Source organism: Rhipicephalus sanguineus, chromosome 1 (assembly GCF_013339695.2).
Source record: "Rhipicephalus sanguineus isolate Rsan-2018 chromosome 1, BIME_Rsan_1.4, whole genome shotgun sequence".
Lineage (NCBI taxonomy): Eukaryota > Metazoa > Arthropoda > Arachnida > Ixodida > Ixodidae > Rhipicephalus > Rhipicephalus sanguineus.
In genome coordinates, this window is record NC_051176.1 from 36,708,008 (window position 1) to 36,732,265 (window position 24,258).

The 24,258-nt window shown below is 47.5% G+C and overlaps 1 protein-coding gene across 1 annotated transcript in view; it reads right to left on the reverse strand.

The window, feature by feature from the left end:
* The window catches only part of LOC119390571 (protein obstructor-E), a 73,650-nt gene that overhangs the window by 33,001 nt on the left and 16,391 nt on the right, over positions 1-24,258 (reverse strand). The window contains exon 2 of the mRNA XM_037658165.2: positions 10,220-10,435. Within this exon, the coding sequence (XP_037514093.1) occupies positions 10,220-10,435 (216 nt within the window). The remainder of the gene's footprint in view (positions 1-10,219; positions 10,436-24,258) is intronic.

Below are 24,258 nucleotides of genomic sequence, written 5' to 3' on the forward strand. Positions count from 1 at the left end.
AAATATTGAAAAAGAAGTAAAAAACTTGAGGAAAAAGGAAAAAGAGTCGCTATTCATTTTGTGCATGCAGCCGCCGCGGCCGAGATCGAATCCCGGCCGCGGCGGCTGCATTTTCGATGGAGGCGAAAATGTTTGAGGCCCGTGTACCTAGATTTAGGTGTACATTAAAGAACCCCAGGGGGTCGAAATTTCCGGAGCCCTCCACTGCGACGTCCCTCATAATCATATCGTGGTTTTTGGACGTTAAACTCCCCATATTATTATTTTAAAAACCCACCGTGAGTGTCCGTCTAATCGCTATGGCAATAAAAATTATTGCGATTTTTGCGACGTCGCCATGGTGGTCTTTACAAGGCCGTGATCGTATTGCCTGCGGGAGGTATGCGGTGGAATCAGGAGAAAGGACTCCACGTGCTGGAGCGCGCCTAGACGAAGGAGGGGGATGGCAAGCGAGGCCGGTAGGGGAGGGAGTGGAATGCACGCGAAGTGTGCGTGTTCTCTATTCAGCGCGACTTGAGGCAGCGGAGAAGTTCTCGCATATCGGTCGATCTCACAAGTAATCAGCAGCGATTGGAAAGACTCGGTCGCTTCGTGTCTCCGCTGGCATACCCGGATGTCCGCGCGTTCAGTACTGCATGTCACGTTCTCACAAAAAAGCGATAAAGAACTCGACGCGTTCGCTTACTTCTGTTATCGTGCCTAAGATATAGTAGTGTGCCGACCACCGAGCGTCTCCAAGGTGAGGCGGTGGCACGGGCTGTGATGCCTGCCGCCGCGAACCACCAGACCAGATGGCAATACCCGTCGGAACGGTGATAAACCGTCCTAGAGCACACTGTAACCGCGTGGCGTTCGACGCCCTTTCGGTAGCGATGCGTTGGTCGCTATGCGCTGATTGCGATACGTTGTTCGTTTCGCGCCTTGCTGGCGCCGTCGGTGCAGTTGTTTCAGTGCAATTGTTTGAGCGAAGCATTTCTGAGGGAACTTCAGCGACCTTGAGCGTATCTATCTATCTATCTATCTATCTATCTATCTATCTATCTATCTATCTATCTATCTATCTATCTATCTATCTAGCCGCCTACGAGTTTGTAATGGGATTCATACCGAAACTGGTATTACGCAACGTGACTGCATGACGAACATAAATGGCAGGTCATAACACGAAAATCATGACATGCATGTCCTGAAGAGCATGACTTACATGCTATGGTCTTGGTACTCTTCCGGCCTTTTCGTTAAAGGGGTCATGAAGCACCCCTTGGGCTGATTGAAAAAACACATCCTGCGGAAAGCTGACACGGCTATGAACTGCTCTGCCAAATATTACAGTCGTGCGCGCCGCGTAATGGCCACAAGCGGAGCGCGAAGTTGCCGTTTCCCCAGGCACCCTCTTTTCAAACAGAGGCCGGTTCTCACTCTCGTCGGTGGGCGGGGCGTCTGTCCGCTGTACGTCGCAAAGACATAGCATGCTTATTGGCCGATAGCCGACGTAAATCGAGAGCGGCGTTCGGATCAGATGCGCTTCTTGCCGCGGAATGCCGCCACTTGCCGGCGCCGCACTCGTGCAAGCGAATCACAGCGGGAGAGCGATCGCGTTTCATGACGCGCGCTGGCGTAACTTCTTTCCCCCATGCCATCCCTCCCTGTCTAGCTTCGAGTGCGCTCGTCGGCACGAGAAAAGAGAGAAAGCGCTGGGAGCGTGCGCCAAACCCCCGTAACTCCGCTGATTCTTGACGGATTCGAGAAATTTTTGCGGCAATCGATTCGGGAGGCAGTACACTCCGATACTGAGGCCATTAGATCATTACTTGGAAAAGTGGTTCATGACCCCTTTAACTTGATATATACCAAAATAGGTATGACGGGACGAAAGTGTATGACGAACAGAACTCACAGATCCTAAAATGTAAATCATGACACGCATGTTATGTACGGCATCATTTACACGACATGGTCTTGAGGTGGTCGCGGTCGTTTAATCAAATGGATATATAGCAAAATCGGTGTGGCGAGACATTTTCATGTGACAAACATAAATGACATGTGGTAACATCAAAATCAGGACATGCATGTCATTTGAGGCATGATTTACATGCCACGCTCCTGCTGCATTCACGCCCAGTTCGCCTGCTTGATATACACCAAAATTGGTATTGCGCGCTGACTGTATGACGACTGTGAATGACAGGGGGTGACAATAAAATAGCGACATGCGTGTCATGTGTGGCATAACTTACAAGCCACGCTTATGGTGCGCTCGTGACCGTTTTGCTAGTTGATATACACTAAAATTAGTATTGCGCGACGTCACTGTATGACGAAGATAAATGACAGGTGGTCACCTGAAAAAAAAATGACATGCATGTCATGTACGGCATGATTTACATGCTCGCTAATGGTGCCTTCGCTGCCGTTTCGCTAGCTTGATATACACCAAAATTGGTATTGCGCGACATCACTGTATGACGAACATAGATGAGAAGTGGTAACATGAAAATAATTAGATTTATGTCATGTACGGCATCATTTATTTGCCACCATTCTGTTGCGCTCGCGGCCATTTCCCTAGCTTGATATACAACAAAACTGGTATTGCGCGACGTTACTGTATGACTAAATGACGAACATAAATGACAGGTAGCAACATGAAAATAATAACATGCATGTGTATGACATAATTTGCATGCCAGGTCGCGGTCGGTTCGCTAGCTTGATGTACACTTGACAGCTGGGCTGGTGGCAACGCAGCATTCCATTGACTGCATCCTCTTACGTGCGCAGGTATCTGCGGATCCGGCGCAAAATCACCGCAAACCGCGGCAGCACTGTACCGGCGGTCACTACAAGCGTCTGCTCCTAGCACGAAGATATCATTGGACTGACTGCAAGGTATACGTAAACTGGTAATGAAACTTCCATAGAAGTCCATGTGTCAAGCAGCTGGCTTCTCGTTGCCACCGTCGCCATCTGCGTATCGCGGGGACAACTAACAGCGAACAAAAATAAAAAATAAACAATGACGTGACAACCGGAAGCGGTAGCGACGTCGCGCATTTCTACATGGCACGAAATTGACTTTTTTAATTGCTGAGCTTTTACATGCTTTTCATAACTACGCAATTTTACTGCGTCTTTATGGCTCGCCAATTGTGTGCAAGAGAAAGGAAGATCAACAAAAAAGACTGGTGAAGAAAGCTTGTTTTATTAGCCAAATATTTGCAATATAGTACACCAAAATGCTTTTCAGATGAAGAAAATATGATACAACGGCTCACGACCATAATAGTTAGAAAACTCACGTTGCCCAATTGAGGACAGCCTTGAAAGTATCACTTACAGTTCAGCGTTTCCTCGCTAAGCGTGCCGCATTCCCCGTCACGAAAAGCGAAGGCATGCTGGGCGTGCGCCTTCGAAAGCAGTCTGCAGTCATAGAGGCGGTTATCTACACATTCTGTGAGCTAGCTCAGCTTCTATGAAGTGTCACGCCAATAAACAATACATAGGCAAATAAATAACTCACGAAAGATACGCACGAAACCGCCGCAAAAAAGTAAGTGATGCCTCCATGATCCTACAATATGGCCAACTGGCCAAAGTAAACATTAGCCCAGATAGCAGACTGCCTGCATTTAGGCGCTCGACCAAAAAAACGAGGCAATGAACTATTTAGCCGAGTGTCACATAAACCGCAAGGTGAATTTCTAGTTTACTTTGGCATATGTTTAAAATTAAGAGTATTCAAAAAACAATTTCATTGAGTTTTTGGTTTTCGTTATTTGTCCTCTCATCCCCTTGTCGCGCTTCAATTGTACGGCGGGCGTTGAGGTATAGACTATCTTACGGACGGGTTTCGGTGCCGCCATGCTGGGCTGTTAACCTTGCCGTGTTTTATCTTGAACAACTAGGCGAACAGTGTTACGGTGGGCGCATACACATGAAAACTGTTGGGTTCGTGCATTCGGCGTTTCCTGGCTTTATCAGTTCGCGTCACGGGATACAAAAATAAGAAAACATTCGTTTAACAGCCCATGATGGCGGTGCCCATATGCCTTACGTGACAAAGTCTATATGGCAATAGGTTTTCGACCACTTTTCTTCTTAAGTTTCGCGACCGATATAATTTGACCTTGCTGACTGTGTCATCGTAGCGCCACGTGCCACCTACGACGAACGCCACCTGTCCATCTACATCATTACCATCTTCCGGAAGCTATATAAACTGGGATCATCGCGGAACTCTTCACTTGGCAGCTGCATTAGCGGCAACACAACAATCTATTGACTGCATCCGCTTATGTGCGCAGGTATCTACGGATCCGGCGCAAGATCACCGCGAACACGCGGCAGCACTGTGCTCCTAGCACGAAGATATCATTGGACTGGCTGTGTCATCGCAGTGCCACGGTTGTCCGTGAGCCCTGCCGAGATTGATGTTGTGCACAGGGCCCCCGTTAAAGGTGGTCCGAACATCACTGCACGTTTTTGTTCTCGACAAAAGAAGGCTGAATTTGCTTCAAAGGCCAGAAAAGCGCGTCTGTCAACCCGGTCTATCGGCATAATGAATCCGGATAAGCCCATATTCGTCAACGACCACCTGATACCAAAGTACAAGCGGCTGTTTGCTCAGGCATTGGCTCTCAAGAAAGAAAAGCAGTGACAGTTACTTTGGGTACACAACTGCCGCATCAAAGCAAGAAAGTCTACGGACAGCCGAGTGTACCGCATCTCTGGTGTTGGTGATCTGGCCGTTTTCACTTAGAAGCATTAAAGGGACACTAAAGAGCACAACGATTTTTCTCGTATTAGTAAACTACTCTTTCACGATACCAAAAACACCCCGTTTGCTGCGAGAAGGCGCTTAGTAAGCGAGAAACCGCACAAAAAGAAAATGTGGGTGGCGACGCCACCTTGCAGTTTCCGCACCATTCGCAGTGACGTCACATGACGACTCCTACTAGGTCCTACGTAATTCCTTAACGGTAAAAATGAAGTACACTGTCCTCTGAGGGGGCATAGAGTTAACATATCAAGTTTGAGGAAAGTTTGTTGAGCCAATGGCGCCAAAATACGGTAAGTACACTTTGAAATCCGTGACGTCACGCGTGAGGATTCTGGCGCGAAATTTAAAAATGACACCTTGAACTTCATTTGCTCCTTTATTAATACACCTATGATGGTGACATTAACGATATTATAGTTCTAAAAGTACAATTTATCAATCTAAACCGATTCATTGTTTCTCTTTAGTGTCCCTTTAATGCATCTAGATGACTGGGAATAATCATCGCGTCAAAAACTGTCCTCGAGCTGAAGAAACGTCTGAGTTGTTGCGTCTGCTTCTCATATTTCCATCATACACATTAACACCCGAAGCTTACCGAAAAACTTTGATGATACGGTTAATTTTCTTACGTTAACTAATCATCACTTTTCGCTGACATGTCTGTCAGAAACATGGCTATCTGCAGCTGATGATAGCATGTTTTCCATTCCGGGCTATCGTGCTGAATTTTTTCATCGCCTGAGTGACTGTCACTGTGGATCAGCCATATTTATTTCTACCGCGTTATCATATAGACGACGTACTGATATCCTTTTTCCGCCTCGAAATGCGAATCGGTCTCTCTCGAATTTGACCGTGAATTCCTTCCGTCTAACAAAGGAACTGTAATTGGTTTAGTATCTTGCGGTGACTTTTGTGTTGAACTTGATAATATACTGAGTTCGTTTATTTCGGAAAATTATAATGTGATCATTTTAGGCGACATTAACATTGACATTACAAGTATTAACGACAGTTCTTGTATTGAATATATACTTTACCTCACGTCAACAGTATTTTGCACACCGCACCCATCGCACATTATACAAAGGGCTTGTCGCGCACGGAGCGAGATACGTCGACGTATCACGCCTCCGGGAGCGCGAGACGGCATCTTGATATTGTCACGCGGTGATATTGTCACGACGAAGAAGAAGGCGGCACTCAAATGGTAGAGACGGAATACTTTATAGTACAAAATGGCAAAGTACGAGATGGCATGCACAACCCAGTGTCTTATACGCTTACGCGCGCAGCGGCGAGAGGGGTTGGACGGGGGCATTCTGCCACCCCTGCTGCTTTTCGTGCGCTGCTCTCATTCTGCAGCCCTCCTTTTGTGGGGAGATTCCTCCTCTCAACCCGGGGGAGGTGTGACTGGCAACATCTAAACCGCCGCCGCCAGCCACCCCTGCAGCGCCCCGGCCATGGAGTGCGAACTGTATACCTCCCCGGACCGGAGTGCAAAAAAGCCACGTGAGGTGAGCTGAGCAGTTATCGCTCCGTCGACGTGTGCTTGCAATTTGTTAATTGTTGTTTTCCCGTAGTAGTGTGCAACGCTCCGCCCCTAGGGTGTTCTGATGTTCATTAGATGTGCTACTGTATTTGTTTCAATTGGCAGATATGTACCTGAGGTGAATAAACACCTTCAGTTGAAAGACTTGTCTCTCTCGCCCCTGGCCTGAAGTCCGCCACGGTCGCGACTCAACGTGACCGCGGGATAGAGGGTCACAGCGCTCACTGTTAGGGCTGCTGCGTAGTACTAGCGAGAGTAACTGCCACTCCGATAGCGCGCGGAGCGATCCAAACGAGGGACAGGTGTGCATGCGCAGCCTCGTTGTGTTCATATTTAATTAAGAACTCCTACAAATAGAGCTCCGTGTTTTCAGAGCTTATTTTTCGCGAAATTTGGAGGGTGTTTCTCGGAGTTTATTATTTTTACTTGGCTGAAATTTGGCGTTTATCGGAATTTGTTTCTCGTAAGTCACCAATCCTCCAAAATTCGCAGTTTAACTTTGCATTATTATCAATACTCTAATATCCTAGATGAAATGACACCTGAATACGAAAACATCAGAACACACGATCGAAGCGCATTTTAGTTCCCTGGAACGTTCGAACACATATACACACAAAGACAAATACTTGCATACAAAACACCTACGTTTGTGCGTATTATTGCAGGCGGGCGCACGAGGGGACAGAGGCTGCCCCCTTTAATCACATAAGGGGGCTGTTGCATTCCAAGAACTGTTTGCCTTCCACCTCGACTTCCGGGTGGCCATTGTGAGAAGCACCTCATCGCTTGACGTTAATTTCTTGTTTTCATTGCTTTGGGCTCTACCAAAGAGGGGGGGGGGGGGGTCTGCGATGTAAACCCCCCCCCCCTACTGAAGGGAACCCTGCGCACGCCTATGCGTAATACATATTCAAAGCTTGCTGCAACAGACTCAATCACAGATTACGCGGTAAGTATATTCGATGTCGTCTGGCGCGCAACAATGCCGCCAGGGGGCTGTATATCAATATGCGGTCTCGCGCTCCCGGGGGCCCTGCATACGTTGACGTCTCTCGCCCCGTGCGCGACAAACCCTTTGAATATGTGCGATGGGTGCGGTCGACGAGTTACTTTTGACGTGAGTTAATGTTTTTATCGGCTAAACCGGCTGATGTATCAATGACCGCTTAGAACATGCCCTTTCGATAAAGAACGGAATGACGGCCAATATGACCCTACATTGGCCGTTAAAGTTGGAGTTTATCGGATAAATCTGAATTCAAAAAAATAAATTTTACCGGCGAGTATTTATCGGATTTTTTCGATCCGAAAACACGGAGCCCTAGATATAACTTTGTCGGGCGCTTTCACGCAATAGCACAATATAATGCATTGATGAATATTAGGGACTTCAAGCCTGTGTGTATATATATATATATATATATATATATATATATATATATATATATATATATATATATATATATATATATATATATATATATATATATATTCTTAAAACCGTGACCCTCATCACCACCTCATAAGCTTGTGTTGTTTTCCAGATTACGAAAAACAGCAGCCGCAAAATAACGCGTTCTTGCTTGCAGACCGCGGGAGCCGACCACAGTACGATAGGACGAAATATATTGAAGAGGCTGGGGATGAGAGGGAAGGAAGGGCGCCCTTTCGAGATGTATTGGTCGATAGGCCCACCATTGGAAAAGCTGGCGCCACTGTCGGCGTGACGTTCTAGGCAGGATCAGCGGCCGGGTCGTCTGCTTCGGTAGCATCGACGCGCGCAGAAAGCGATATTTTAGAATGCCACCTGCGCTGTAATTCTCATGAAATGGGGAGGTTTTCCCGCTTTGGCTGCGCGCTAGACAATACTTGAAAGAACTGCAAGGTGCAATCGTTGTCCCTGACGGCGTCTTATACGAAAGACCAGTTCTCGATGCCGCAGTGCAGGACGCGTACGCAACGGAGCCTGCAGGTGTCAGCCTTCACTCATGTTCGCAGGGAAAGAAGCTGCGTGAAGCTTGGAAGCATGCTGTACACTGTTAGCGGCAATTGCAGTCGTCGGCCGTCATTAATCTGATCTTCGGCGGAACGCGTCGTCTTTTGTAGGCTTCCAAAACAACGTCGAGCGGCGCCACTGCTCTTATCGCAATTGGGGGCATCCACGGCCACAACACTGCCGCCTCCGCTTCCGCGCACGCGCAGAGCTCTCGGATTGCATCTGTGGTGCGTCCCAATGTAACTATTGCTGACTAGCAGTGCTCCGGGCCGAATGAGGAGCGCATGCGCGCATGTGTCCTTGCCGCCGCCGCTGGCAAATTCGGCGACAAACCGCCTTCGCGGGTAGCGTCTGCCCCCAATAACGCATAGCCATAGGCGTGCGCAGGGTTCCCCATTAGGGGGGGCAAAGGTTCATCGCAGCGCCCCCCACCCTACTAAGTCAATGTATGGGGAAGATTTTGCGCCCCTCACCCCTCTTAGGTGACCAGAAGGGTCAATGTACGGGTCAGATTTTGCGCCCCCCCTGCCCCCCCCCCCTGTGCGCACGCCTATGCGCATAGCTCAGCCACGCGAACGCCACTCCCAAAGTTGAGCTCGGATTCCCTATACATCAGAGGTGGAAGCTTCCAGCGTTATCGCTGGTTCTCGCGTAATCTTTCGAGTAAAGACTACTCGCGTCCTGCGCGTAAACTTAACAGAACAATCTGGAATAATTGGAGCCGACTTTTTATTTAGTGTTTCTTGAAACTATCGACATGAGCCAGCTCATGAGTGATTTTGCGGACTATCAGAGCGATGAAATCATTAATATTGTTGAACCCCTGTCGTTTTGGAGGCTTCACACTGTCCAGTGGCCAGTGATTTCTCGCTGTGCGCTGTCTTCTGGCTCTTTCTATTTCTAGCGCAAACGTTTAAAGGGCATTTTCAAAGCTTAGAATCATCAATCGAAAGGAGCGCGCTTCCATCAGTGACAGCAACCTCGTAAAGTATGCTTGCGTCTACGACAGCAGGCTTTAAGGTTGTAATATGCACAAATTTGTATTCAAGTATTTGCGCTTGCGTGTATATGAGTTTGTGCGTTCAAACCTTCCAGGCAACTAAAATGCGCTTCGTGTGTTCTGACGTTCTCGTGTTCAGATATCATTTCATCTAGTTTGGAGTATTGAGAACAATGCAAAATTAAATTCCAGACTTCGGAGATTTGGAGATTTAGGGGGAAAAAAACTCCGATAACCGCCGAATTTCCGCCAAAGAAATAAACTCCTACAAACACCCTCCGACTTTCAATATGATCTCCGAAAACACGGAGCCCTAGTTGCAATACATGACAGCGTTTCTCGGGAGCCTGAACAAGATTTCAACGGGAGTTGGTCGGAAATCGTTTCGGAAACCGTGCCGCGTCCGTGATCGTGCGCGGTTCGACGGACACCTTTCCACCATCTCCGATGTGCGTGACCACCTGCTGCGTGACTGTGCGGCGGCGACGATCCGACAATGTGCCATCGAACTGCCCGACCAAGTGCCGGTGTGCGGGACTCCTTGGCAAACTTCCGTTCATGTTCATACGTCGCTTGACCCACGGCATTGCCCAGTACGGTATCAAGCGGCAACTGATGACGTTGCTAGGGCTATGTCGAGAGAGATAATCTTACGTATAATTAAACAAAACAAGCAGCATCGCTGCTGCTCCACTTTTACAAACTGGAAGGGCTTTGAATTTTTTTCATATTAGCACTACCGTTCTCGCGATGCGCAGTCTTAACGAAGGAAAAAAAATTCGTCTCGTATACATATCTCGGGAATGGATTCGGAATTTCTGCTTCATGCGGATTTAGTCGGAAACAATGGCGTAGAATAATTCATCTGCAGATGTTACATACGCTTTTCGATGCGGTCCCCGCAGTCCACACGCCAGTTGTAGTTGCAGAAGTCATAGATTCCTCCGTTGGGGTCGAAAAGAAGTCCGTTGGGGCATACCTCCTCGGTGACTGTGCCGTTCTCACAGCGGGTGTAACGGTCGCAAGCTGTCGGGTGAGGCCAAGCCAGCAGGCCCGGGTCCGGGCAGTGCCGCGGTTCCACCACGAATGGGACGGCACCTGCATGAATCGATGATGCGGGTGCAAGTAGGTCAAGACTCAAAAGACTAACCCAGCAGGAATGAGGCAAAGGTCTTGATGCGCGACAAGGAAACAAGGAATCGTGGCAGCGTTCCCCCTCGGCTAAATTTATATACTGAAAGAAAGAAAGCGAGGGAAGGCCTTGAGGGGCCCGTTTCTTTCTTAGGCCACCTAAGCACAGCTTCGCGGACATGGTGTGTAGATTAGTACGGTAACATCGTAATCTACTCCTCCAGAGTGACAAAATGCGGCTGGTTATTAGTGAACCTCCGAGCGTGGTCTACATGGTTCACTCCACGAATTTTGAATAGCACGCACCCTGCGGGAAGCCCCGATGCAAGCTATGTCCAATGATGAATACTACTAAAAAGGCCGACAGCACCGGGTTTTCATTCTCATTCAAAACACAGGGGAATTACAAGTGCGACACTTCGAACGCTGTTTACCTTCTTGAATGCACTATTTGCTGTATGCACAATATATCGGAGAAACAGAAACCCCTTTCAGGCTACGTTTCAACAATCAAAAATCACATGTGAAATCCATGCCATGGAGTTGCCCCTCTCCAAGCATCTGTAAACGCTCTTGGCCACCTTATTGAGAAGTTCAAGGTCACCATTCTAAAATAGGGATTCTCCACACACAACGACAGAGAAGCTGGTGAATCATTTTGAATATACAAGTTCGGCACTATCTCTAAAGGGATAAATGAAATCATAGGTGGGCTGACGTGCATACCCAAATAGCAAAAAATCAGATTTCAAGACTAATCGCCCCTTAGTATTTATTTATTAAATATTTTCGCCACGATAATCTTATTTTACATATTTATTTGAATGTGAGCAGTAGTCACTATATCGTTCAGCATCATAAACGCGGAATTAGATGCGGTCGTTTCTTTGTTATAGTTCCGTGGTATTGTTATTTCTGCATTTCCTTAACGGTTTTTTGGTCGTGACGTTGAAGAAGGCAGCAGTTGGCAGGTTCAAGACGAAAGTTTTTATTTGGGCGAACCCGTGCCCGGGAAACGAAAAGTCAAACTACACCAATACACGCTGTACACTGGTAGCGGCGAACAGAGCGATCTGCGGTAAGGCGCATCGGTATTTAAACATGCGGCACCGAACATTCGAGCCTCATCGCTGGTGCCCGCGTTAGTTCCAGAATAAACTCAACTGTCGGCGTTTGCGCGCTCAAGCCTACCAGAAGTTTCTAAAATAATCTGGAAGGCTCCCACACATTAGGGCGCGGCTTGCGCAAGGCAGTGGCTACGCGTGCAACGGACTAGTTACATAAAAATAACAAAAAAAAACGCGCGTGGCATAACTGTACTGCACTGTATTGCATTGTTATTTTAGATTTCCTTAACCTAAGTTGTTTTCCTGAGCAGCATTGTGTGAACTTTTACGCGCAGTTTTGACCAACATAATTATTTTGGTGTGCAGATTTCCCTGAAGACTTTCAATGTTTTTGAACAAGAAATGGGCGCTGGAGCGGGACGGGGACGAGGGGACGCATTGACAACGCTGACTGGCAACCATATTTTGTTGCGTTTGCACGTCGCTATATGCAGGAGGGGAGCGGGATATGTCGGGTCATAGTTCTGATGGATACATCAGTTCATTTTTGCGAAACGATAGCGAAGCTACGCTGACACAGCATTCTCCACTTTTCTGGATGCAGGGGGCCTCAACGATTTCGCGTTGGCGTTGGTTTCCATGGGTGCCTAGTATTTCACAATCTTTAAACACTGCCGCGCAATCACAATTCTTACAGTCATATACAAAGCTGCTACGGGCAATTATATGTTGCCCTCCTTCTCAGCACTGCCTTTCCTCCTTAACTCGTCGAACGCGTAGCTGTCGTTGGTGACGGTGGCGCACTCGACGGGTTGCGCAGACCATTGTACAAAAAGGAAAAGGAGAATTTCCTCCCCGCCCTCTACGTCTCTCCTCCCTTCTTCACCACTTTGTGCTTCCCTACTGGACCAGGCCCGACACGTGAACAGTTACCCCCGATGACCCCTCCGCCGCTTTCGCTCTCGCCGGAAAACGACGCCATTATCGGGGGTAGAGAAACCGTCGCACGTGCACGCGGTACGTGAGAGCAGGCTTTGCACAGCTTTTTACAGTTTGCAAGATGCCATCGGCTGCAGTCAGCTGCCAACTTGTTGCGCTGTTGGTTGCTCGAACAGCATTGGCAAGGGCGACAAGCTTTTTTCGGTTCCTCGTTGAAAGGAAAACCTCAAATGGCGAGCGATATGGCTCCATCGTATCGGGAGAAAGAACTTCGATTGCCATGAAGGAAGGCTTGGGGAGGTAAATCGACCACTACTAAACCCTTTCGCGTATATTTACCATTCGAAATCTCTCAGATGAAGCTAAGGCTCGATACTGATGCCTAAGTTAGACCAAAAAAATGCGGCGTGACATTATCGGCCACGCTTTCTCGCACACAGTAATTACGGCGAAATCCTTAGTGTTCGCAACTTAATAATCGTTTTCCGAAGATTTTGTGCAACGTTTCAGAACAATATATTTCCAAGCGCTCTGTGTTCTCGCGCGGCCCGTAGATTTTACGAAATTCATTTGCCACAAGTCGCTACAAATTTACCCTGAGAAAGTCAGAGCTGTTTTCTTTAGCGTTCATTTTGCCAAAGTGCATGAATAGAGGGTGGTGATGAGATGTGTACGATGAAGACAGAGACATGGCAAGTAAGTAGCATCGATTGATGAGCGTAATTACATAGCAATGTACTGCAAAGCTGCCCGTATGCAAACTATAATTTTAAACGCATGTTTGTCCTCTAACCTTCTAATTATTTTTTTCCATTGAACTACGTGTTTATTTGGAGCGGGTGTAAGAGTTCTTGTTTTTGTGTTGTCGGTCTTTATAGTTTTAAAATTTATCCACATTTCTCAGTGTCTTTGTTACAGATTTTCTGTCTTCATTATTAATTATTATAAGACAGTTGCTGTGTGTTTCTTTTTGATATGCTTTATTATTTTGTTGTAGTTTCGACCAAACTTTTTAAGTACACATTTGTGTTGTAAATAAATAGAAACCTACCAGTGCAAGGACACTATCCTGTTTTCGTCGCCGCTCGCATTTTTCTTTGTGCAGGATTGTCGAGTTCTTTCTGCGAACGAGGATGCACACCCTAGTAAAAAAAAATCTAATGCTGAAGCAGAAAGCAAACGACTGGCTGGTAGCAAGACTGGCTTCAAGAAAGTCTGGTAGCAGGAGCATTGCAATGAGGGATGCCATTACAGACGTGCAATAATTTTGTTTCGTTTTAACCTGCCTTACGTATATAGTTAACGATATGTGCAAGGATGTAATGTGCTATGACTGCTTTGTTTTAATGTGTATTTTATATGCGTCAGTAATTCAGAAAAAGTGTTTCTACCTCTCTTACGTAAATGTGATGCAACGTGCGATGATTCTTCTGTTTCGATGTTTTTTTTTTCTTATTACGTATGTAGTTGTGATTATGAAGGAGTGCCCTTCCTTTTATATAAACGCTTACAAAAGCGTGATGATGTAATGTGCAACGATTGTTTCGTTTCACTGTTTTATCTTATATGGAAATTTCTGAAAGACAAAGAGCGCTTTTGATTCGCTACAATAATTGTGTTTTCTTTGTTTGAAATAGTTATAAATGTGGGATCAACGGATATTAAAAACAGTTATTTGCATTTGGAGGCTTCATTACGGAGGGAGGGACCTGCCCGCTGTTCTCACACACTTAGTGACGAACGCGGGAAGGTGCGTTCGCGAGCTTACCCTTAGTCAACTAAAGGAGAAAAATGTCCACGCTCTCCTGTAAACAAAAGAGCGTATTTTAGCAATAGGAATACCAGCATGACTTCTCGTAAACTAAGCACACTGGAAGAGTCTCCAATTAAAGAGCTAGGTGCACGAGGCGCGCGCGATGGAACCAGAAAGATATTTACGTGAGGAGACAACAGAAGCGCGTGAACGCAGATCGAAGTCACGCTGGGGGTATTTAGCAAATAGGTGCCTCCGCCGTGTTCTGTGTTCATAATTTGATGTAGCGTCTAATTTTCCGAAATGCGTCTTGTACACAAACACCACAGTATCCGAAAAGAAAAACGGCGGCTGTAAAGACTTCCTATAGGATTGCGTTTAACGTGTTTTGCCTCTTGTTTTCCTGGTGCTAGCGACGCATCCCACACTTATGAACTCAAATACAGTGCGCAAATGCTAGGTTTTTCACGTTGTCAAACTGGTCCCAGGTCCAGAAAGCTGTTCACGTGTAAGGTGCCGCATTGCGATTTCTTGCATATGCCGGTAGCAGTTTTGCTTATAAAACGCGAGATGATAGCTAAGATACCGAGCAACCACGAACTATTTTTACTACATATCTTACGTACGAACAGCTGTGTGAATCTGCGCGCAGAATAGTCGCGTTTCCAAGGAAGCACAAGCAAGCGCTTCGACGCGCCGCATGCGGGCCGGGCACGCCTTGTGATTCTCGCCCGATAATGGCGGCCGAGAGTGACGGGCGAGGAGGAATCGGCGCTGAGAGGAGGAGTTCGCGCTACCTTTGACAAATAGAGGGAGCTTAGTTGAGCTGCGCTGTAAAGCCCCTTGATGTTGGAAAGTAGCGACGCTCCTTTATCCACGCCGGCTCATCCTCGCCGCGCCCTCAACCTCCTCTTTTTCCACCCTCTCTTTCGCGGAGCCGGCGCATCCGCAACGCTGAATGGCTGCGACGCGCGATAGCTCCCAGTCAGGTGACCCTGACGTCACGAAAAGCGAGCGCAAGCAAACTTCGCGCGCTTTCAGCTGCTCACGCCCGCCATGAACCCTCCAGGCGTCAACCCTCCAGGCGTGTGTGTACGGGTGTGTGCAGGCGTATGCGTGTTTGTATGTGCGCATATGTGCGCCTGCGTTTGTATGTGCGTGTGCGCACGTGTTAACGTGTGAGTGCATGTGCGTGCGTTTGTGTATTCGCGGTGTTTGTGCGTGTACGCACGTATGTGCATGCGTGCGCCTGCGCGTGCGTGTCTGTATACTCTGTATCACTTGTGCATGCGCGTGCATTTCTGTATCGCTGTGTATGTGCGTGTGTGTCTGTATCGCGTGTGTATGTATGTGCCTGCGCCTCAGTATCGCGCGTGTATTTATGCGCGTGCGTGTCTGCATCGCGTGTGTATGTGTGTGCGTGCGTGTCTGCATTGCGTGTGTATGTATGTGAGTGCGTGTCTGTATCGCGTGTGTATGTATGTATGTGCGTGCGTGTCTGTATCGCGTGTGTATGTATGTATGAACGTGCGTGTCTGTATCGCGTGTGTATGTATGTATGAGCGTGCGTGTCTGTATCGCGTGTGTATGTATGTATGAGCGTGCGTGTCTGTATCGCGTGTGTATATCTGGTGCGTGTCTGTATCGCGTGTGTATGTATGTATGTGCGTGCGTGTCTGTATCGCGTGTGTATGTATGTATGAGCGTGCGTGTCTGTATCGCGTGTGTATGTAGGTAAGAGCGTGCGTGCCTGTATCGCGTGTGTATGTAGGTATGAGCGTGCGTGCCTGTATCGCGTGTGTATGTATGTGCGTGCGTGTCTGTGTCGCGTGCGTATGTATGTATGAGCGTGCGTGTCTGTATCGCGTGTGTATGTATGTGCGTGCGTGTCTGTATCACGTGTGTATGTATGTGCGTGCGCGTCTATATCGCGTGTGTATATATGTATGAGCGTGCGTGTCTGTATCGCGTGTGTATGTATGTATGAGCGTGCGTGTCTGTATCGCGTGTGTATGTATGTATGTGCGTGTCTGTATCGCGTCTATATGCGCGTGTATATGTATGTGCGTGCGTGTCTATATCACGTGTGTATGCGCATGTGTATGTAAGTTCGTGCGTGTCTGTTCGCATGTCCACGCACGTGTGTACGCGCGTGTGTATGTATGTACGTATCTATATTGCATGTGTATGAGCGTGCCTGCTTGTATCCCGTGCGTATGATCGTGTGTGTGCGTGTCTGTATCGCGTGTGTATGCATGTCCGTGTGTGTACGTATGTGCGTGTTATTTTTCTGTCGAAATGTTTACATTTAAGTCTTTATCACGTGTGTATAGGCGTGTGTGTGTGCCTGCGTGCATGCATCGTGTGCGTGCGTGCGTGTCTGACAGCGGCATTGACACAAAAAGGCTTCGGGCTCACTCATTTGGCCCAATTTAAGTAAACCACCACATTCCTTCTTGGGTGCCTTCTTTTAGCTCATCAAAACCACAATTATGAAAAAAATTCTCGCTTATACTTTATGCTGGTTACATTATATGCGTTAATACACCGTGTTAAGGACAGCCCAGGCGGCGACGGGAAGGTAAACCGCTCAGCCGCCAGTTGATATACTCATTTTTTTTCGAAGCGCTTATTTGCATATACCGAAGCGTCTTTAAAAATATATTTGTCACTTTGTTCTATCGGAAGCCCACTTTCGTCATGACTATTGCTTAAGAAACAGGTTCTCATTTGACGCTTCAAGGGGCCGATTAAACAAGCGCGCGCAGTGATTTTCATGCGGCTGCGGCGAGCCAGTGGAGGGTTCAGCGTGCCGTGCGCAGCGCGCCGGCCAGGGGAGGGGAGAAATCCGAGGAGAATTGAGGAGGAAAACGCGCGCGCGGAGGAGAGTGTCGCTACTTTCTAGATCAAGGGGCTTTACTGCGCTGCCCTCTCCGTGGCCTCCACAATCAACGACCGCAGAGCGCCATGAGGCAGCGGAGACCCATTACGTTTTACCACACCCACTACTCCAATGTCTTATATTCAGTCTGCGCGTTATATCAATAGGTTATGAGATCTATGTCGCTTTTTGCTGCTCCGTTATAGGGCCGCGACTTTTATATAAATGCCAGTTTTGTATCTTAAGCATTTTTCTATACTCGTATATATTTTTCTTTTCTTACAAGAAGACACAGTAGCGTAAAAAATGCCGACAAGTTTTTTTCGCGGAATATAGAGGAAATGAAGAACTGCTTACTGGCTGTGTAAATGCCTGCCGCGCTTTCTTTATAAATGAATGGTATCGCCGCAACTTATTGAATGAAAGGAAAATGAACTGTGGTGGCCGTCCTTAATTCATGGGGTTGTCGAAAGCGTCAATACTAGCTTTCGGCCTTGCATGCAGATACATAGGGCGGGGCAGCGGGGCCTCGCTCACTCCGTGAGTGGCGACATTGGGGCCACCGATAAGGCCGGTTTCGAGGCCAAGCAGCCTTTCTGTCGCACCCACCCAACTTCTTGTAGCACGGCCGATTATGCTTTCGCCACGCGAGAGAATAAGAAATGTCACCACATGGCTGCGTGCTTTCGTGGCTCCTATGTTTCCAGAGACTTGAAAAATTACTGGCCGGTCAGCTTACTGTCCGTTGTCTACAAGCTATTTAGAAAGGTAATAGCGAACAGAATTGATATCACCCCATAGAATTCAATCAGCCAAAGTACCAAGCTGGATTTTGTAGAGGCTACTCGACAATAGACAACATTCACGCTATCAATGCGATGATAGAGAAATGCGCGGAATATAACCAACCCCTATAATAGCATTCATAGATTACGAGAATGCATTTGATTCGGTCGAGATATCAGTGCTCAGTAATGCAGGCACTGCAGAATCGGGACGTCGACGACCTATATATAAAAATACTAGAAATCTGCAGCGGCTCCACAGCCACCATTGTCCTTCGTAAAGAAAGCGACGAAATCCCAATAAAAAAGGGTGTTAGGCAGGGAGACACGTTCTTCCCAATGCTGTTCAGCGCGTTCATGCAGGAGGTTTTGAGGGCCCCAGATTGGGAAGAGTTAGGGGTACGAGTTAATGGAGAGTACCTTAGTAACCTGCGATTCGCTAATGACATTGCACTGATGAGTGACTAAGGAGACGAATTGCAACTCATGATTACAAGAAAAGCAGAATGGTAAGTATGAAAACTAATATGCAGAAAACTTAAGTAATGTGCAACAGACTCGGATTAAAAACAGCGCTTTGCGATAGGTAGCGAGGCATTGCAATTTATAAAGGAATACGTCTACTTAGGACATGTAGTAGCCGCGGAGCCGAACCATGAGACTGAAGTAACTAGGAGAATAAGGATGGGATGGAGCACATTCGGCAAGCGTTATCAAATCATGAATGGTAGTTTACCACTATCACTCAAGAGGAAGGTATATAACAGATGTATCCTACCGGGTACTCACCTATGGAGCAGAAACCTGGGGGCTTACAAAGAGGGTTCACCTTAAACCGAGGAAGACGCAGCGAGTGATGGAAAGAAAAATGATTGGTGTAACATTAAGGGACAAGAAGAGAGCAGAGTGGGTCAGGGAACAAACGGGTGTTAAGGACATCTTGGTCGAAGTGAAGAAGATAAAATGGACATGGGCAGGGCATGTAACGCGTAGGCAAGATAGCCGCTGGTCATTAAGAGTAACTGATTTTATTTCAAGAGAAGGCAAACCTGCGAGGGGGAGAGAGAGAGTTAGGTGGACAGATGAGATTAAGAAGTTTGCGGATATAACGTTGCAGCAGCAAGCACAGGACCGGGTTGATTGGCGACACAAGGGAAAGGCCTTTGCCCTGCAGTGGGCGTATTCAGGCTGATGACGATGATAAGCAAACTCTGTGATAAAAGAAGTAACAGAAGCAAAATAATACATTCTTCTTCACCAAAAGTATCACCTCATGTAGCCCTTGCGGTTTTTGGCACGCAGCTAAGCAATCCGTTTATTTATTTCACTATTTATTTATTTATTTCAACATACTTCAGTCATATTGGATCATGAAGGTTGGGCACATTGTAATACAACAGTATATAAAGAGGTGCAGATATTATACAAGCAGTAAACCGATTAATTTGAATGTAGACATAGAATGAAATGAGATGGCTTAGGAAATTACTGTAGCGTGAACACAAGGGAGTTGATAAAGAAAAGCTAAGCATTCACAAGTGACCGCCAGTCAAAACGATACAAAAAAAAAGAATACTACAAAAGCAAAAAAACGCAACTCAGCGACTTGCAGCAGAGAAAAGAATCAGTTTGATAGATTGAAGCACGCTCTCACAAAATCGAAAAGATAGTGAAGCCGAGTTTTTGTTCGAAATACCGAATGCATGTCGCGTTCCGAATTACTTGCACTATTTACTTTTCTCTCGCTCATCATATGTTGCAAAAATTTCTGCCAGTTAGAAGGATCTGAAGAAATATCGGCAGTGAAAATAAATTTAGCGATGTTTGAGTGAACTAATTATATAATTGTTGGGATTTTACGTCCCAAAACTTCGAAATGATTATGAGAGACACCGTAGTGGAGGGCTCCGTTACTTTTGCCCATCTGTTGTTTATTAACTTGCACCTAAATCTAGGTACACGGGCCTTGAGCATTTCGCCTCCATATAAATGCGACACCCGAAATCTGCAGATTGGGCAAGTTGGTGCATCATAATGTCGTTTTGCTGCAGCTCAGCTCAGTTTGAGCCTGAAGGAAAGAGACCATAGCAAAGAAGGAAAGGAGAGGCAACAGGATGAGCGCATAACTTCCAGCTTGTCTTTATTCTCTGTAGCACATTATATAGCTCGCTTAGAACACACGTGACGCCGCGTACATGAGCAACAAAAACGCAAATAAGAGTGTGGCACTGAACACGTGACCAAAAAACGCGCTTAAAACCAATATCAAATCTTACAGTTTACACGTACGCAGTACTTCACTGAACACATGTTGTCCGCCCAAGAAAATCGAGTTATTTTGCAGGTAAAGCTATAGATATGGCATACAACTTCACACATTTTTCAATAAAATTCAATCATCTCGCGTGTCACTTGATTATGGCTTCGGCCCAAAATGACACAACGGTCAAACACTGGAGTGCAACCACAAGGTCTTAAAATGCATATCTAGGAAACTGCCAGAAGAAACTTGTTTTTTACATTGTTACAATGATCGCAGGCGATCAATGGCATACCTACCAGCCTGTCCTATGTTTAATATCAGGTCGCACGACAGAGGACACATATATACGACAGCGCGGGAACATTCAGCATGCCTGATCACATGCATCTTCCCACATACGGGTTGCATATCCTTTTCAGGATTACTAAGCTGGCACAGCCGACGTAATTTCTCTGGAGCAGAGAACACAACGGTTGCACAGAGAGAAAATGTCCACGTAGTGTGCCCTGCTCCAGAGGATTTAGGTCAGCTGTGCAAACATACTAGTCCTCAGAAGGATATGCAACCCATATGTGGGAAGATGCATGTGATCACTAATCAGGTATGCTGAATGTTCCCGCGCTGTCGTATATATGTTTCCTCTGTCGTGCGACGCGGTATACATCTATAGGACCGACTGGTAGGTGCGGCAATGATTGCCTCTGCGAGCATTGTAACAATGTAACAAAAATTACACCATCTCCTACTAAAGGGAACCATGGTGGGATGCGAAGCAGCGCATGGGTCGACTTAAAGTTCCGTTCATCACGGGCACGTTGCCCTATGTTAACGCGTCCTTGCAAGTAGAGTACACCATGAATTCACTGTAGTTGCTGTTGCCGTTACTCGTCCCGAACTCTTGTTGGAGCACGCCACGCAGGTTCATCGCGCGTCTGCAGAATCTCGTTCCCCGACGCCATCACGTGATTGCTGAGAGAGTGTAGGGGGGAGAGGCCACAGCGTCTTACACAGGTCCGCACGCGCTAGCGCGTTCTGCCTAGGATACAACGCGTTGGTTCATCGCGCGTCTGCAAAATCTCCTTCCCCGACGCCATCACATGATTGCTGAGAGAGTGTATGGGGGACAGATACCACAGCGTATTACCCAGCCCCTTATAGGCCTGACTGGCTGCCCAGGCGGCGCTGCGAAAACGGTGCTAAAAAGCGCCCCCTACGATAAGTTCTTTGGTTTCGAGTAGTCAGACTGGCGGCTGCATGCAGCACTAAGCTCAGATGCGCAATGGAGCCGCCGCTGTCGGTTGTGCGGCGCTTTGGATCTCGGCCAATTTCTGGCGTGGCTGAGTTCTTCAGGCCAAGCAATCTGCGTAAACGCAAGAAGCTCGTCGACGTCAAGTATGTTTACGACGTGCAGGAGATTGAAGGAACCATTTCGGCGCGCTGCAACTCGCAAGTGCAGCGAATCTCATACGACGTTGAACTCGAGTTAAGTTTTACGAGGCATGCTCGCGCGATTAACGACAGTGCATAAACGTAAAGATTGCTGTTAAGAAAGCCGAAATGATTTGCATTACACGACGAAACGGAATCAAGAAAGGTCCAGTGACGAAGGCTAGCCGTCGGCGGCCCGAATGAGCGCATTCGCGCCGTGTGCCGTTTTCTGCCGCATTCAGTCGCAAACACGCTTTTTCCTCAAGCACGGTCGTAATTTTCAACATTTGCTTCTAGGGAATTCGTCAAATTCTGTCAGCGTGCGGTGGCGGTCGAGAAGCGACGGCGCGCAATGTTTACAGCCGCCCGCTGGAAGCAGCCGGCTGTAAGCTGCCGGAAAAATCGTAGGCACATACGCAGGGTGACTTATGGCGTCGTTTTTCTCGTTTCCCACGAAATGCCGGCTGCATATCCTCGTGATCGCCGTCGGCAGCCACGGCGTGCCGTCTGGACTGCACACAGGGAATATATACATATATAAACGCGTGCACGCGCGTACGAAAAGTGATCAGCACGTTGCGTTGCAAACCACGTTTTGCTCGCGTACTCACTTCACGCGTCGGACGGCACGTATCCAGCGGTTCCGTCGCTCCACTTCGTACGGCTTTTAGGGGAACCAGTAAAACCGCACATCAGGATCCTTACCCCCACTTTCGAGGCAACTGACCACGCAATAACGGTGGCGACCGCGCTTCGGGACCGCGCGCCGCTCAGAACCGTCGCCCGGACCACCTGCTTTCGGCACGGTTTGTTGAAGCAGGGATCGCTCGTCAAACATGTCAGACTCTGCAGGCATAGCGGACAAGTTCCTGCGTACGTTTTAAGCTCTTTTTGAGCCTGAAAACTAGGTGAAAAATTAAGTAAAACGCTCAAAGCAACTGAAAACTGCGTAACTCGCCGGTCGGCGCCCATTTTTGACTACCCAAGCAACTTCGGCGCACGCCACCAGGCTCCGCCACAGTACTCAAAACTCCAGCGCGACAGCCCTATACAGGCCCGAACGCGCTAGCGCGTGCCAGCACACATGGTTTTGCCTGCGTTACGCCAAGCTAGGACAGCATACGGCAGCCCGGGCCCCTAAACTGATCTGCACCTATCAAGGCGGTCGAAGAACAAGAGGAAGAAAACTCCTTGGCGCGAGCGCGCGCTCAATATGTTACAGATGGCTATGCTAGGTGGTATAAAGAGGACGGTCGCCAAGGGACGGACACAGCCCCAAGCAAAAGCTGCTTCGCATCTAAAACAAGGTTTCTTCTGGCAGTTTTCTGGCGATGCTCATAGGCCTGCACCCGGAGGGTGGGTGGAAGGGGGGGACAGGGGACAGAGAGGGCGACTTCCCCTCTCTAAAGACCTAAGAGGGGGGGGGGGCGCAATGTCTGCCCCATAATTTGACTTAATAGGGGGGGGGAGCGATGAACTTTGGCCCACCCTGAAGGACAACCCTGCGCATGCCTATGGTTATCCATTCTAAGACGTGTGGATGCACTCCAGTGTTTGACCGCTGTGTCATTTTGGGCCGCAGTCGTAATCAGTTGATACGTGAAATTATTGAAGCGAATTCTATCGCAAAATGCATCAAGCTGTGCGTGAGTACGCCATCTATAGCTTTATCTGGAAAATAACTGGATTTTCTTGGGTGGACAACATGTGCTCACTGATGTGCTCATGTGTACTTTTTATTTGATATTGGTTTAAACTACATTTTTGGTCACGTGTGCTGCGTCACACGTTTAATTGTATTTCTGTGGGTATATGTGCGGCGTCACGTGTGTTGTAAGCGAGCCATATAATGTGTTATAGGGAATAAAGACAAGTTGCATGTTTACCGCTTATCCTGTTGCCTGTCATTTCCTTATTTGCCATTGTCTCTTTCCTTCAGGCTCAAAGTGACCTGCGATATAGCAAAACGAGATTACGAAATCCGGGATCCGACCTCGCGACCTTCAGGTCTGCAGTCATGTATCATAACCACTAGACCATCATGGCTGGTTTGAGTGAACTATATGAAATACTTAAAAAAGCAGAATAAAGCGTATCTATTACGGTATCTTACCGGTACTTACCTACAGAGCAGAAACCTTGAGACTTACACAGAGGGTTCAACTTAAATTGAGGACGACGCAGCGAGCGATGGAAAGGAAAATGACAGGTGTAACCTTAAGAGACCGGAAGAGAGCAGAGTGGGTCAGGGAACAAACGGGGGTTAAGGACATCATAGTTGAAATCAAGAAGAAGAAATGGATATGGGCCGGGCACGTAGCACGTCGGCAGGATAACCGGTGGTTATTAAGGGTAACTGACTGGATTCAAAGAGATGGCAAACGCGTGAGGGGGAGACAGAAAATTGGGTGGGTAGATGAGATTAAGAAGTTTGTAGGTATAATGTGGCAGCAGAAAGCGCAGGATCGGGTTGATTGGCGGAACATGGGAGAGGCCTTTGCCCTGCAGTGGGCGTGAACAGGCTGATGATCATGATGATGATTACGGTGGAATTCACATAGGCGTTCGTTCATAACTGCTCTCCACCATTTGCAGCCCGTCTTTACTAATGATCTGTCCATAATGCGAATGGCTTAAATTTTGTCTTCAGTACTACTTCAGCGTAAAAAAGTTT